This window comes from Podarcis raffonei, chromosome 14 (genome assembly GCF_027172205.1).
Source record: "Podarcis raffonei isolate rPodRaf1 chromosome 14, rPodRaf1.pri, whole genome shotgun sequence".
Classification (NCBI taxonomy): domain Eukaryota; kingdom Metazoa; phylum Chordata; class Lepidosauria; order Squamata; family Lacertidae; genus Podarcis; species Podarcis raffonei.
The window spans coordinates 13,652,970-13,669,828 of record NC_070615.1 but is presented as its reverse complement, the minus strand read 5'-3'; the positions used below and the strand labels follow the sequence as shown (position 1 = coordinate 13,669,828).

The following is a 16,859-nucleotide window of genomic DNA, read 5'->3' as shown; positions in this document are numbered from 1 at the left end:
TCAAAGTGCCCTGGAGCACTTTTCTACACAATCACCATCACAGGGAAATGTCCTGAGAGAACCATAACACTCCTTTGCGTTACATTCCCAGAGCCGTCCGTAGGCATCAAATGTTTCAAAGGACACAATGCAGTTCTTCTTAAGTTTCCAGTATGATATTTCATAGATAGGTCTCAATGGGCCCCCATTTCCAAGGGAGCCCACCTTGGCCACTGTTACCGCTGCTCGTTCACTTGCACTCTCTCTAGGCACAGTCCTCACAGCCACCCAGAAGGAAAGCGAAAGGCAACAGAGGGTGCTGCTTCACCTCCTCACTCTTGTTTGCATACTGAGAAGGAGCAGGTGAACCAAGGAGGAACAACAACATGAGAAAGTAGTAGTGGGGAGCCATCGGAGTCGGTGCCATCGGCAATGGCGGATTCCCTCTAACTCGGAGGGAGATAGCTCTACGGAAATCGGGTCTTGCCGCTGCGGTGAAGCGGGGACCCTTCAAAAAACCACAGGCGGGTGAAGCCTGTGACCGTGGGACTCGGCGGGCACCTTCAGCGCCCCCCCAATTTGCAAAGGAACCCAGTTACGGGCTCCGGAGCGAAACGGGGTGAGCGGCGCGGTGCTGAGAGTCAATTGCTTCTTCTGTGGAGTGAAGCCGCACAGCTGTTGTCGGAGAGCGCTGACTTTTTTCCTGTGACAATTCGGCCAGCAAAACAACTACCGTGAGGAGGTTGAATTTAAAGATTTGAAAATAAGGGAAGAAAAAGCACTAATTTGGTACCGAAAACGGGAAGGTGTAAACAGGAAGTCCGCCTTCTGTTTCTTGTAAACAGATCAAAGCAAAGACTATTTAAACTAAGACCTGGAAAATCGCTTTAAAAGGACTTAAATCCTAACATCAAGACAAAAGATCTCCCTCCCTGAATTGCAGGAGAGGGGAGGGAAGAGGGAGAAGTATTTTTGCCTGCAAAAAGAGAGGAAAAAGAAACAAAGACCACCGCTTAATGTTTGGGAACGGGCTGTCAAGTGCTAATAAGATTGCCGTACTGTGAATCGCGCTGTTTATGGACATTGTAACCTTTTGACAGTTAACTCTGCAAGAGAGATACTTTTGATTCTGACTGGCTTCTCCGGACTTTAAGGAACTGTAAAGTAACTGAAATTGAAATTGAAATTGAAACGGTTGTTTACTTTGTTAAATGGGGGATTTGGAAAAGTTACTTTAATGCAACAAGAATTGACTGTTACTGTGTCCCCCTAGAGGAACTTTGCAATTTACAACTGGCCAGGGAAGTTACAACTGGCCAGGGAATTTTCCACTCCAAATTGGCCAGGGGAATTTTCCACAGCAAAACAAACTCCGGCCGTGGGACTGACCTTGAGCTTCAGATAAGGTGTTATGGCAAACTTGCCTCAGGAAAAAACAACAAGATATGGGAAAATTCGGCAGTAGCGAAGAGCATCAGCATCTGGCCCTTCTGCACCATCAGGGGCAGCACCTGTTCAAGTTGATCCAAAAGGAATGGCATCTGAAGATGTTTTAGCTGTGGCATTAGGCAAAATTAATGAATCTCTGGAAAAACTGAGTAAACAAGTAGCTGAAGCATCAACTATAATTGATCAGAATACTACAAGCATCAATAATTTGGGACAGAAGATGAATTCTAACACAGAATCTATTGAGAAATTGCTGCAGGAATCTACTTTGACCCGAAAGACAGCTGAAGAAGCAAAGGAAAAAGCACTGGCCGTAGAGGAAAAGATACCACCAATATGTAGGCAACTTGAGGACCACAGATCAATGTTTTCTATGATTGAACTGAAGGAAAGACAGACAAATTTAAGGATCAGGGCGGTACCTGAACTTGAGAAAGATAACCTAAGTGACTTTCTTATGCATGAATTTGCAGACTTTTGGAACTTAGATTCAGAGAGAATATTAATACTAAAGCAGTCTTAATATTTGTAGATGCGGAGAAAGCCTTCGACAATATTTCTTGGAGTTTTATGAAGAAAAATCTTCAGGGGATGGGGGGGTTGGTCAAGGTTTTGAAAACGGTATAGGTGCAATTTACTCAGAACAAAAGGCCAAACTAATTGTTAACAATGTGGTGACAGAGGAATTTAAGACAGAGAAAGGGACACGACAAGGCTGCCCAATTTCCCCATTGCTCTTTATTTCGGTCCTGGAGGTTTTGCTAAATATGATCAGAAGGGACCCTTTGATTAAAGGTATACAGGTCGGAGCTAAACAGTACAAATTGAAAGCTTTTGCAGATGACTTAGTACTGACGTTACAGGAGCCAGAATCTAGTACTAAAAGAGTATTAGAATTGATTCAAGAATTTGGTCATGTGGCAGGATTTAAGTTGAACAAGTTAAAAACTAAGGTTCTTGAGAAAAACTTAACACCGATTGAGAAAGAGAGGTTTCAGAAGGAGACAGGTTTAACATTGGTTAAGAAAGTAAAATACCTGGGGGTTAACATGACCGCTAAGAACTTGAATTTATTTAAAGACAATTATGAGAAATGTTGGTCAGAAGTGAAAAAGGATCTAGAAATGGTCAAATTTGAAGCTTTCCTTGTTAGGTCGAATTGCTGTTATAAAGATGAATATATTGCCAAGAATGTTATTTTTGTTTCAATCATTGCAAATTTTGGACAAAATGGACTGTTTCAAGAAGTGGCAGAGAGACATTTCTAGATTTGTCTGGCAGGGCAAGAAGCCCAGAATAAAATTTAAAATATTAACTGATGTAAAGGAAAGAGGTGGATTCGCCCTGCCAGACCTTAAACTCTATTATGAATCAGCAGCATTGTACTGGTTGAAAGAATGGCTGCTTCTTGAGAACACAGACATTTTGGATTTAGAAGGTTTTAATAACGTTTTTGGGTGGCATGCATATTTGTGGTATGACAAGGTTAAAGCACACAAAGCATTTAAAAACTATATTGTCAGGAAAGCATTGTTTAATGTCTGGATAAGATATAAGGACCTACTTGAAAATAAAACCCCAAGGTGGTTGTCACCGATGGAAGCAAAGGCCCAGAAAAAGCTCAATATGGAGGCCAAATGGCCAAAATATTGGGAAATTCTGGAACAAGAAGGAGACAAACTGAAATTGCAGAGTTTTGAGAAACTAAAAGATAAAGTGCAAGATTGGCTTCATTATTATCGAATAAGGGAGGCTTACAATTTGGATAAAAAAATTGGCTTCCAGGTGGAAAAATCAAAATTGGAAACAGAACTGCTAGATCCAAAAACTAAGATACTTTCAAGAATGTATAACTTGCTGTTGAAATGGAACACTCAGGATGAAACAGTTAAATCTGCTATGATTAAATGGGCACAAGATGTTGGACATAACATTATGTTTGCTGACTGGGAACAGTTGTGGACCACAGGTATGAAATTCACAGCGTGTAATGCCTTAAGAGAGAATATTATGAAAATGATATACAGGTGGTACATGACACCAGTCAAGCTTGCAAAAATCTATCATTTGCCCGTTAATAAATGTTGGAAATGTAAAGACAATGAAGGTACATTCTTTCACCTTTGGTGGACATGCCCAAGGATTAAGGCTTTCTGGGAGATGATATATAATGAAATGAAAAAGGTATTTAAATATACCTTCTTAAAGAAACCAGAGGCCTTTCTCCTGGGCATGGTCGGCCAATTGGTGTTAAAGAAGGATAGAACTCTTTTTATGTACGCCATAACAGCAGCAAGAATACTTATTGCAAAGTATTGGAAGGCACAAGATTTACCCACTCTGGAAGAATGGCAGATGAAAGTGATGGACTATATGGAATTGGCGGAAATGACTGGCAGAATCCGAGACCAGGGAGAAGAGTCGGTGGAAGAAGATTGGAAGAAATTTAAGGACTATTTACAGAAACACTGCAAAATTAATGAATGTTAAAATGTTGTCGGAATGAAATGAAGCGGTTTTAGCAACAATGTTAAAAAGGAGTATGTAAAAATGATTTGTTAATAGATGAAAATATAAGGTTATAATATGTTAAGATAAAGAACTAAGATAAAAACAAAGAGGGAAAGGATTTGCTGAATTAACTACTCGAAATGGAATACAAAAAAGGGAGGTGTGAGGAGGTCAGGGAAACAAGTGAATGAAAGGCAAGATATTGAAAGATGGACTTATTTTTTACTGATTTTTCTTTTTTCTTTTTTTTTCTACTCTGTATTTTGTATTATTTGCTTTCTTTTTTATTTTCTTATTATTTTTGTAATCTTTTTTTGAAATTTGAATAAAATATCATTTTTAAAAAAAGAGAAAGTAGTAGTGGGTCTGCTGCAGGGACGTGGGCCTCAGCAGATTATATCTGACGCCACCCTTGGCTTGCTCTACTTGTAAAGGCCAGCAGCTGTCAGGCAACATATAACGCTTATAACACTAAGGCCACAACTTCCACATTTCACACAAATTCAGGCAACAAAATTCAGCTGATTTTCCTAGATAGGAGAGGGAGATCTGGAGCAGAGATGGAGATGAGACGCTTAACCCTTTCCCCATTCATGATCTTATCGTTATATCCCCTTCCAGAAGCTGCTTTGCTTTAGAAAATGTAAGCATCAGGGGCTTTTTAGATCTGTGTGTGTATGTAACGTAAGGGAGCCAGTGTGGTGTAGTGGTTAGGAGTGGTGGACTTGTAATCTGGTGAACCGTGTTCACTTCCCCACTCCTCCACATGCAGTGCTGGGTGACCTTGGGCTAGTCACACTTCTCTGAAGTTCCTCAGCATCACTCACCTCACAGAGTGTTTGTTGTGGGGGAGGAAGGGGAAGGAGAATGTTAGCCGCTTTGAGACTCCTTAGGCTAGTGATAAAGCGGGATATCAAATCCAAACTCCTCCTCTTCTTCCGCCCTAAACGATGATGTGTGCCGTGCTTGTTACAGACTTTCTAAATTTTGTAATAGATGCTGTAATTTTAATATTGCTATGTGAGCCACCTGGAGGATTTCACTCAGTGACGGGCCTTGGGGTTTCAAATTTCCGCAGCGTACTTTGTGACACCAAAATTTGGCACCCCCACCTTCCGTTCTACCTAAGTTGCAGAGCCCCCAAGGTTCTATGCAATCAAACAAGTTGTGCTACCCTAAATCTGTCTCTGTTCCACAGGGATCATAAGATGATAAATGCATTTATATGCAAACTTTACCCCAGTATATGTATCTTTGTACATACTGCTTGGCTGGTGAATTGCATTTCAAAAATCAGAGAAGTGCTAATTTCAAAGGAAGGTGGATTTCAGTTACAGAATATTTCAGAAAGTACAAATTATGGTTCACCTCTAAATGCAAACTGAATCAAATGTCTTCCTCATCCCTACTGAGTCTGGGACATTATACATTCTCTTCCCTATTGTGGTTCTGAGCTGATGGGATTATAGTGGTAGAAATCAGTTCACAACATCATAGTTCGATATTGGTGTTTATGTAGGATAGCCTTGTATGCTAGAAATTCATTTTTTCATATGTGCTGAAAATATTATATAAGTAGGCCCACGATTTTTTTTGAACATGTCTTGGAAGAACGCATTTGGAAAATGTCAAGTGTTTTACTAATGTTTATTGTGAAATAAAGGAAGTCTCTTTCTATTGCAATTAACTGCAGATGGCTGCACTGAACAAGGGCAGGGAGGAAAGAGAGATGCTTCACTGCTGAAAAATGCAAGCAAAATGGATCTTTTTGACGACCCTCGATATATCAACACTCAGAATTTGCAGACCATGCCTAGTACTACCAGAAGCTGCAGTGCGGAACAGACCTGTGGCAGCCCTGTTCACCATTCAAGTACGTTCATATTCCTACAGTACATGCCATGAGGCTTTAAAAGAAATGTGAATCCTTGCAAGCCTTTCAGGCTTTTTGAAACCTGCTAAGCATCTGTTCTTGATATGAGACTCAAGATGAGCAATGCCAAATTTAGCATTAATGAAAACAATGAGCAGTAACAGATGACCATTATTACTCAACACACAGTGTACATATACCCTCTTCATAAGCTGGTGCTTCCACTTCCCTGCTTCTCTGGATTTCTGCCCTTCTACACACAGGAAGCTGCCTCATATCACATCCATCTACTATTTGTTCTATTTATATCCCATCTTTCCTCCAAGGAGAAACTGAGTACCTGGTTCTTCCCATCATGTGATAAAACAATCCCATGACTGCAAGCACGGGGCAAGAATCCTAACAACCACGACCCCTGGCTTCGCATTACATCTGAGCCATGGATTGTGGTTTATTTCACACCAAGCAAACCTTGATTGGTAAGCTAATAATAAGCTTGATCTTATTATTGAGGTTTGTTGGGAGTGAAACAAACCACTGTGGTTTGGATGTCAGGAATAATGGTTTGTTTCTCCCCAGTACAAGCAGGGAACAGTGAAAAAGGTGCCCTCCATTTACTGTGGCCAGTCTCCTGTCCACACTCCTTACGTTTACTAGTTACGGTAACTGTTTAAATAATAACAATTGTGCAAGCCGCTACACTACCCTACAATTTAAAAATCCTTTTCTCATTGTTGAAACTATTCCCCAGTGAACTGCAGTGCAATAACCTTTTCCCAGTTGGTTGATAGGCAAATATTCACAACAGTCAATAATAAAACTTGTGCATTTTCTTTTGGTTTCCATTGAGTTTTACAGCAGGGATGGGCAGAAGAATGTAGGCTGTGGATCACTGGTGAATTTCTGGTGGATTACTGTCACCTGCTGATTGACGGCATTCTTCCAAATCATGCAGCCTAGACCAGGTGTATCTTAGCTGGATCGAGTAACACATATTTTAAAGCAAGAGTGCTTGGGGACATTTTACACAAGTTTGTTGTGTCTTCAAAGCTAAAGTGTCTTAAGTTTGCTTTGTAAAGACATCACTGAATGATGGGAATCCTTGTTCAAAAAAGCTAAGTGACACGGAAGTCTTTTTTTTTAATAAATATTTATTGGTATTTTCAGCATACATCAAAAACAAAAATAAACAAAATAAAGACAATACAAAAAATTCAAAAATTAACAACAATTAAAAACACATAAAGTTTCAATTACTTATTTTCTTTAACCTTATTTCTCAGACCTCCTCACACCTCCCCTTCTTGTATTCCAATTTAGATTGTCAGTTCAGCAAATCCTTAACTTATTTCTCCACTTTAACTTAAAAATTTGTTCTAACATGCTGTTATTTTACTTTTCTTCTTTCTTCCATTTCCTCAATTTATTTTTACAAACCTTATTTCTATTTATTTTAAAAACCAATTTTACCTTGTCCAAATTTACACATCAATACTTATACCTCATTAATTATTCTTAAACCTTTTTCCTAAAGTCGACCAAAATTTCCCTTCCACGATTTTCCCAATTTCCATACAACTAGCAAAAATATAAAAGCAAAGCAGATTATATTTGTATACCCTTTGGATTCCCAAACTCCACCCACCCTTTTCCCGGTTCCAGTCCCCAACCAATATCCATCAGTCTTTATGTTATTTAGCCTGGAGATCTCACGTCCGAGGCCCTTATATCTCTCTCAGTTCCTTTCTGCCGGTCTTTTTGATAGTCCTTGGTACTAAACCCCAAATCTCGGAGAGGCTCCGGCCCAACAGGATCCATATTGCTTCCAGCCAGACCTCCATACTTAAAAACAAAGCCTGTGGGGTACTCCAACTCTTGTTTCATACTCCTTTCAAATCCAAATGTCCCCAAAGCTCCAACTTTCACCTTCAGCAAATTTGTAATCCTCAGGTCTTCAGATCTCCAGCAAAGGAGATCTCTCCATTTTTCAGTCTCCAATTCAGGCCGGGCTTTCCACATCAAATTTTTATTTTCCTTATTTGTCATCATGTCAGGCCTCAAATTGCAACTCTCCTTTGGCTTCTGCAGAATTCCAGCTCCTTCTTCATTTTCTTCTAGAGCAACATATTGCTCCATCTTGTCAAAACTTTCAGTTTCATCTATTTGTTCAGTTAAATGGGCTTCCTGTTTCAAGTCCTTATCAGGTTCAACACTGTTATTCACTGTCAAGCATAGTACTGAAACCTCTGTAGCCAAAACATTGAATTGATCTTGTAACTTTCCCAAGAGAACAAATGCTCTGTCCAACTCTGCTTGGAATTTCCGTCCTCCAGCCATTCTTGTAATGTAATGTCACTAAAACCCCTCTAGGGGGATTTTAGTTCCTTAATATTCCTTTCAGCTCAAAACCAAAAGTCCAGTTATTTTGTATCAGCCCTTCCTTATTTTCAGCAAGTTATAACAAATAAACCAGCAGAAGCAACAGAAACAAAGTTCTCTTTTTCTGGCTGACAACTAACTGTCTGACAGCTAACTTGACAGCTGTCAAACTCTTCAGTGTTTCATCAGCAGGCTTTCTCGCGGGACGCTCCCGGGTCTAGGGGAGGGTGAAATTTCAACTCCCAAAATTTATCTTTTATCCTCCAGTAAATCTTCTTATAATGTCAGAACCGTGAAGTTAAAAACTTATACTAAAAAGCAAAAACAAATTCTCTCGACCTTAGCTAACCGGTCCTTTGCTTTAGATTGTTTACAAAGAGGGGGGGTGGACTTCCTTTTTAACCCTTCCCCGCTCGTTCCTGATCCAAAAAAGAAATTTTAAGGTCCCAATCTCCGTATTACTCACGGGTTGATGTTTTAAAGTCCAATTGATCCAAGGAAAAAGTCAGCACTCTCCGTCAATGGCTTGCGGCTTCACTCCGTAGACGAGGGAGTACTCTCAGCACCACGCCTCACCCCGTCCCCGTTCCGAAGCCTTTAAAAAGGCTCCTTCACGGATTGGGGGGGCGCAAATGGTGCCCGCCGAGTCTCTGTGTTCACAGGCTTTCGCGCCTGTGATTTTAGGGGTCCCCGCTTCGCCGCAGCGGCCAGACCCAAACTCTACGGAGCCGGAGGGAATCGGAGCTCGGAGGGAATCCGCCATTAAGCGATGGCGCCAACCCGGAAGTCAATTCATTCTTGTAGGTTTGGGAAGGGCTGTTAGAGGCAATAGGCCTCTGAGTGTCAGTCGCTGGGAATCCCAAGAGGGGACAGTGCTCTGGCACTCAGGTCCCGCTTTCAGGCTGTCCATAGGCTAGCCTCTGTGAGAACAGGATTCTGCACCGCATGCTGCCTGATGCAGCAGGACTTTTCTTATGTTCTCATGATCATGTCTCTTTACTGGTAGTTTATTGCATGCCAATGGTGCTAGTTTGAAGCACTATCTAATGCAGACCTGTACATTTCCTTCGCTGCTTTTTTTTAAACTTTATTCCAAAACCGAAAAAGAATTACAAACATCAAATTCAAAATCCATATTCGTTTTGTAACCTAAGCCTATTACATAGTTGACTAGATTAAAATATACCTAATTGCTATAGACTTCCCTTTGCTATATATAAATTCTATGCAATTAGAAATATTATATTAGAATTTTTTATAAATTCCCCTATACTCCCCACTACCCTTCACCCATGTGTGATCTCAATATTTATTTTTTTTGCTTCTTCCATCTTGTTGTGTTGTTGTAGTTTGATAATTATTCAATTGATTCTTTTATTATTCCCTTGCACATTATCTATTAATATTTTACACATTATCTATTAATATTCCAGTTCCGGTGCTAGTTTGAAGCACTGTCTAATGCAGACCTGTGCATTTCCTTCGCTTTAATTTCAGAATCATTGGAAGAGGTTGAGCAGAACCTGGCAAGTCTTGGAAGCATTGCAGGCATACAGCAGCAGCTATGGAATGAAGAATGCTACCATGGAAAGTTAACCAGGAAAGCAGCAGAGAGCCTCTTAGTGAACGATGGGGATTTTTTGGTGCGTGAAAGTACGACGTCACCTGGCCAGTATGTTTTGAGTGGGCTACAAGGAGGACAAGCGAAGCATCTGTTGTTGGTGGATCCTGAAGGCAAGGTAGGAACATTTAAGAAAATGGATGTAGTAATAATCACTAGGAGGATCACTGGGCAGGTGCAGAATGCCAGAAATAGCATTGTCTGGTTTTGTTCCCTGGCAACTGGTATTTAGAGGCATGCTGCCTTGGATCCAGGATAATAATAATAATTTATTATTTGTACCCCGCCCATCTGGCTGGGTTTCCCCAGCCACTCTGGGCGGCTTCCAACAAAGACCAAAAATACACTAAGATGTCACACTTAGTGTATTTTCCCTGAAAGCTTCCCTGAACAGGACTGCCTTCAGATGTCTTCTGAATGTCAGGTAGTTTATCTCTTTGACATCTGATGGGAAGGCGTTCCACAGGGCGGGTGCCACTACTGAGAAGGCCCTCTGCCTGGTTCCCTGTAGTTTTGCTTCTTGCAGTGAGGGAACTGCCAGAAGGCCCTCGGCGCTGGACCTCAGCGTCCGGGCAGAACGATGGGGGTGGAGATGCTCCTTCAGGTATACCGGGCCGAGGCCATTTAGGGCTTTAAAGGACAACACCAACACTTTGAATTGTGCTTGGCAACGTACTGGGAGCCAATGTAGGTCTTTCGAGTAGAACATGGGTAGGAAACATGGGTAGAACATGGGTAGGAAAACTAAGGCCCAGGGACTGGATCTGGCCCAATCGCCTTCTAAACCGGGCCCACGGACGGTCCGGGAATCAGCGTGTTTTTACATGAGTAGAATGTGTCGTTTTATTTAAAATGCATCTCTGGGTTATTTGTGGCACATAGGAATTCGTTCATCCCCCCCCCCCCCCGCAAAAAAAAATATAGTCCGACCCCCTACAAGGTCTGAGGGACAGTAGACCAGACCCCTGCTGAAAAAGTTTGCTGATCCCTGCAGTAGAAGCAGACAGCAGGATGTAACAAGGTTGGGTGACATTGCTCACCTAGCTTCCCAGTGCAGAGGTTCCTGCCAGTAACTGAGAGGGGAGAGGCAAGGTGGCAGGGAGGGTGGTGCAACGGAATAGCAATAGCGTGAGCATCTGATTGGCTCCGCTGCTGCACCCACACTGCACCAACCTCCTTGCCATCTAGCCCCTTGCCCGCTCAGTGCCCAGCAGCGACCACTGTGTTGAGAAGCTGGGTTAACAAAGCTGCTCCAGCACCACAAGGCACACACCAGCTGCTACTGGCATGTAGCATACAGCAATCAAAACTCCGGCTTTTAATATTTTGCAAGTGGAAGAAAAGCTGGGGAGAAGGCAGGTGCAATATGGTGGTTTGAGATGCAGAACCACCTTAAAGGTAAAGGTAAAGGGACCCCTGACCATTAGGTCCAGTCGTGGCCGACTCTGGGGTTGCGACGCTCATCTCGCTTTATTGGTCGAGGGAGCCAGCGTACAGCTTCCGGGTCATGTGGCCAGCATGACTAGGCCGCTTCTAGCGAACCAGAGCAGCGCACGGAAACGCCGTTTACCTTCCTGCCAGAGCGGTACCTATTTATCTACTTGCACTTTGAAGTGATTTCGAACTGCTAGGTTGGCAGGAGCGGGGACCGAGCAACGGGAGCTCACTCCATCGCGGGGATTTGAACCACTGACCTTCTGATCGGCAAGTCCTAGGCTCTGTGGTTTAACCCACAGCGCCACCCGCGTCCCTGTAGAGCCACCTTATTGACACACAATTGAAAAACTAACGTTTGCCTTTAATTTTTTTGCTGTCTTTTCTAGGTTAGAACCAAAGATCATGTGTTTGACAGTGTGGATCATCTTATTCGTTACCACATGGAAAATAAATTGCCAATAATCTCTTCTGGAAGTGAATTAAATCTGAAGCAGCCTCTGAGGAAGGGGACCGGACACCCGCAATATAACAAATAATTAGGTTGGCTTACGCCATCCTCAAGACAATTCCTGCTTTCTTTTTCCTAACAAAACTTCAAGTGACTATTCTGAAACATGGATCCTAGGAATCCAGCTCTGCAAAGAATAGATGATGCCTCTAGATGCTGTTACACAAGACTTTGTGCGTGTGTGTTATTTACTTGCCAGTGTGTTTATCTACTTTACATCTATACAGTCCCATCTGGACAGCTATAACAGTTTTACCTTACGGAAATAAAACCCTGGAGAGCAAGAGAGAGAGGAGATACCAAGCACCAGAATCACTTTCTAATGATTTTTAGAATCAGTATGAAATATAAAAGCACAAGCAAACGATCACAAGCAAAAGCAAAACTGACTCGAAGAAACTGGCTGGAATGATAGAAATATGTGCCTTTTAACCAAGGAGGTGTGGGGAAATAAATAATCTTTATACTGGATTCTAAAAAATTTAGTTGATTAATTTGTCTAGGTATACAAGATATGATTGCCAAAAAACAGAGAGATAAAAGAACCCACAGGTCAATTTGAATAGAACGATAAAACAACAACAACGACTTCCATTATGATACTGATCTTTCTTTGAGGGCTACTCCAAAATTCACAGTTTCGTTAATCAATTTCAGTGAAATGTAAGTATGCTTTGGAGAAAGACTACAGCTTAAGAAAGGTATCAGATTCATTCATTAGTAGTAATAAATAATAATATCCCTAAACTTTTTAATGTTTGTGCAACGTTTGCTAAATCTAAGTATGTAAATTAAGCATAATTTTGAAATGGAAGCTGACACTGGGTTAAACTTAGGTTTGCTTACTTTTCAAAAAGCCCTTCTATGCCTTTAGCAGCAGCACTACATGTTAAGCGATAGCTGAAGCTTCATTTGCAGGTCATGCTGCTGTTTAAGAAAAGAAGAGATGGACTTAATGGATGGTAAGCCTAGTTAGATGCTAATATTTTTGAGAGTCTCAAATATGATTTTACTAATAACGCCAACAAGTATCAGAAATAACTTTCACTCTCAAATTCCATTGTACGTTTACAATATAGAGAAGCTACAGGAAACAGATTATATGTTATTTTGCAGGGGGACCTTTTTAAACTGGCTACTTTCCTTTCCTCTTTTTAAATTTTGCATGCTCTGTATTTCCCCTTCCCTCTGCTCTTTTTCAGCTCCACTAGATTTCTTTTGTTCCTAAAAGTTAAGAAACTAAGTTTCTTAGAAATAAATATTCACCCCGCATTGTCTCTGTACCCGTTGTCAATCTGAAGTATTATGTAAATTAGCATATACTGGAGCAATTCTGTACTTTATAACAGAGAGACCAAGTAGTGTGTTTGGAGTTTTGAAAAAGAAGACTACACTCTTAAGCACACACATCTAGGGAGTAATATTTACTGAACTCAGCGGCCACACTCAGATGTTCTAATCCTGACTTGATAAACCACTGCATGCTTGTCCATGGCACTCGTATATATGCTGGTTTATTAAGCCAGGATTTGATTGTTATGAACCTGGTCACTGGAACTTACTTCCAAGTGCACATACTCAAGACCACACTGCACATGGAAAGGATAGTTTTCTCAGGGTATATTCCTTTTTATATATTAGCACAATGCCACCAAAATCATATTTGTAAGAGCTGAACAAGTTGGCAGAGCAATAGATGGTGATTCTCTCCTAGGATGCCCAACAATGGATATATGAAAGTCTTAAATAAGGTTAGCTTTTAAAATAATGACATTTAAAAATAAACTTTGTCTGTGCAAATATAGTCTACATGTTTTGTTTCTGTTCTTTTTACTCAAACTCAAAATCCATTTATTGTGAGGACCATGCCTGTGTACAAACATCAACACACTGTTCACTCAGTTTGTCACAATGCCAAGCTGAGAATCCCAACATTTTACCAAAAGGCTTGCAGCATAAGATAGCTTGTTGGTGACTACACTGCTCATGGCAGTTTTGGTGTATAAAGCCTTATACAGCTTGGGACCAAGATACATGAAAGATCATACCATCCCTTACAAACCCAGCCAATCACTATGTTCTGAAGCTGAGGGCCTCCTGAATGTCACCAGGAGGTCTGTTCTGCACAATTTGGGAATCAGACCTCTTGTATTCTGGCAACTACACTCTGGAATGTTCTCCCATTAAATATTAGACAGGTGTCACCTTTCTGGCACCCAATGATGCTTGGGGAGTGCTGTTTGGCCCAATGGAGCCTTCAATGCAGGGTTCCTCAGGGTTAAATTTTAATCCCTCATGCTGTTTAGCATCTACATGAAACTGCTGTGTGGGGTCATCTGAAGTTTTGGAGTACGTTGTCAGCAATGTGCTGTTGAGACACAGCTCCCTTACATCTGTAGGTGTGGCATGGGATGTGCTGGACCATCGTCTTGCCTCTGTAATGGACTGGATGAGAGCCAATAAACTGAAGCTCAATCCAGATAAAACAGAGGCACTGTTAGTGCGCAGTTCCTTAGACCAGATGGGTGGGGGGAGGTTTGCTCTTGATGGACTTACACTCCATCTACAGGAACAGTATATAGCTTGAGAATACTTCTTGATCCTTTGCTGTCACTTGAGGCTCAGGAGGTCTCAATGGTGCAGAATGCCTTCCATCAGCTTGAGCTGGTGACCCAACTGTATCCCTATCTGGACAGATATAGCTTAACTAATGTCATCTATGCTCTGGAAACCTCTAGGTTAGATTGCTGCAATGCATTATAAATGGGGCTGCCTCTGAAGACGGTTTGAAAACTTCAGCAGGTGCAGAAATCAGTGGCCAGGTTGTTCACTGTGGCAAGACTGTTTGAACACATAATCCTGGCCCAAATGTACTGGCTGCCAATTAATTTCCGGGCCTAAATCGGAGTGGTTTTTACATATAAAACCTTAAAACAGCTCAGGACCACAACACCTTAAGCCCACGTCTCCCCATATGAACCGCCTCAGACCTTGCAATCATTATCCGAAGCCATTATTTTTGTGTTCCGTCCACAAGAGGTCCAGAGAGCAGCAACTGAGCCTTTTCTGTGGTGGCCATGGGCAAATAAATAAAAATACTTAACTAACTGACCAATTGTATCACAGATAGCTCAGTTCTGCCCTCGCCCATGGTGTTGGCTCCCCATTTGTGGCATGCTCTTCCCTAGAAGGATGGCCTGCCACTTTCGTTGCATATCTTTAGGCACCAGGCAAAAACATTTCTCCTCTCCTAGACCTTTGGCTAATCAAAACCATCTACGGCCTTTTAATATGGGGGGGGGGCTTTATTTTTGCTCGTTACTGTGTTATGTATTTTTTGTCTTGTTATAGTGTAAACTGCTCTGTGATCCTTGGATGAAGGGTGGTGTATAGAAATATAACAATTATTATTATTATGATTGCTGGTCCTGATCCAACAACGCGCTCCTTCTGTGTCAGATGAGCAGGTGAATGGGTCCTGAAGGCAGAACAGAGGATGCCCCCCGCCCCACCTCCAGCCCCGGAATAATTCCTATTTGGAAGACAGCCGAAATCCTCCCATTTGCCAAAACCACACACTCAGCTCCCCTTCCAACAGGCAGCCTGCAATGTGCTTAGAGCGCAGCCGCAGCCGGCTCTGAAACTGTCTGGTCCTTTGCGCTCCTCCCGATTGGCTGAGACCTCCATCCAACCGCCGAGCAGGTTCCTTTTCCCGCCGCCAGCCGCGCCAGCTTTCAAACAAGGAAAGGCTTCGCGGCGCAACCGAGCTTGGAGCAGAAAGAAAGGAAAAACAAAAAGCAAAGCCCGCCTCTTCGCCCACCGCCTACCGGCTTCTCTCAAACTCCCCCGCCTTGTGGAAAGGCTGTCTCCTTGCCTATTGGTCGGCCTTTCTTTCAATCATCCAAAGAACGGCGGACAGGTTCGGTCGTCACGCGGAAGAGAGAAGGGGTCGCTTTTAGCGGCGTGGGGACGGGGGAACAGGTGAGGCGTCTCGGCTGCCCGTTGAGTGGGGGGGGGAGAAAAAGTGGGGGGGTCGCTGCTCGCTCGCTCGTGTAGGAACCCGGGGCGGGGTTCAGCGCGGCGGCGGCGCCCAGGGAGGGGTGGTGGTGGTTGGGCGTCGCCATGGAAACGGGGCGCCTCGGGCCTAGACGTCGAATTCGCAACTCGCACCCCGTTTTCTGACGAAGTTTTTTTTAGAAACAAAATGTTTTAAATAGGCACCTGTGTCCTTCGCTGTGGTAAAGAGGGACGCTCTTGTGCTAAAACTGAGGAAGCTTGACTTGGCCGCTTACCTTGACTAGCTCCCCTGTCTAGGGTTGCCACCTTTGTGGCAAAATGGGGGGCGGTTTTTATTTTCTCATCTGGTGCTGAAGCGACTTCAAAGCAGTCCAATGTGATCTGTTGCAGCCTATTCTCTGGAATACATGTCACACACGCGCGCACACACACATGGATTTTTAAATCTGTGCTTGGCTACTCGGAGCTTAAATACAGTGGTACCTCGGATTACATACGCTTCAGGTTACATACGCTTCAGGTTACAGACTCCGCTAACCCAGAAATAGTACCTTGGGTTAAGAACTTTGCTTCAGGATGAGAACAGAAATTGTGTTCTGGCGGCGCGGCAGCAGCAGGAGGCCCCATTAGCTAAAGTGGTGCTTCAGGTTAAGAACAGTTTCAGGTTCAGTACGGACCTACGGAATGAATTAAGTACTTAACCCGAGGTACCACTGTACATGACTTTTCACACACCCTTTCAAACACAGGCATTTGGAGAGGATCCCTAACTTGGCAGAGAGAAGACCTGAAATACAGGGCAAAACTGTATCAATATAAGACGCACTGGACAGGTGGCAATCGTACCATTGACCTGCCTAAATAGATGTGGGGTTGCAGCTTCGCAGCATAACCTGAGATGCTCCAATGGCAGAATTCTAATTCGCCTCAATAAGGCACACTTTTGAGCAATACTCATTTACAGGGTTGTGCTGCATAAAGGTGCCGTTCTATGTAGTGCTTTAGAAGTAGTTCTTGATACGTTTTCAAAAGAACTTCACACATACATTGCTTGTTAACGTTTTGGGCTGCTTTTCTGATCGTTC

The 16,859-nt window shown here is 42.6% G+C and overlaps 1 protein-coding gene across 3 annotated transcripts in view; it reads left to right on the top strand.

The window, feature by feature from the left end:
- The window catches only part of SHC4 (SHC adaptor protein 4), a 60,389-nt gene extending 46,828 nt beyond the window's left edge, over nt 1–13,561 (top strand). For all 3 annotated transcript variants that reach the window (XM_053364908.1, XM_053364906.1, XM_053364909.1), the window contains 3 exons: nt 5,633–5,812; nt 9,689–9,930; nt 11,636–13,561. In XM_053364908.1, the coding sequence (XP_053220883.1) occupies nt 5,633–5,812; nt 9,689–9,930; nt 11,636–11,785 (572 nt within the window). In that variant the 3' untranslated portion in view covers nt 11,786–13,561. The remainder of the gene's footprint in view (nt 1–5,632; nt 5,813–9,688; nt 9,931–11,635) is intronic.
- The last annotated feature ends 3,298 nt before the right edge of the window (nt 13,562–16,859 follow it).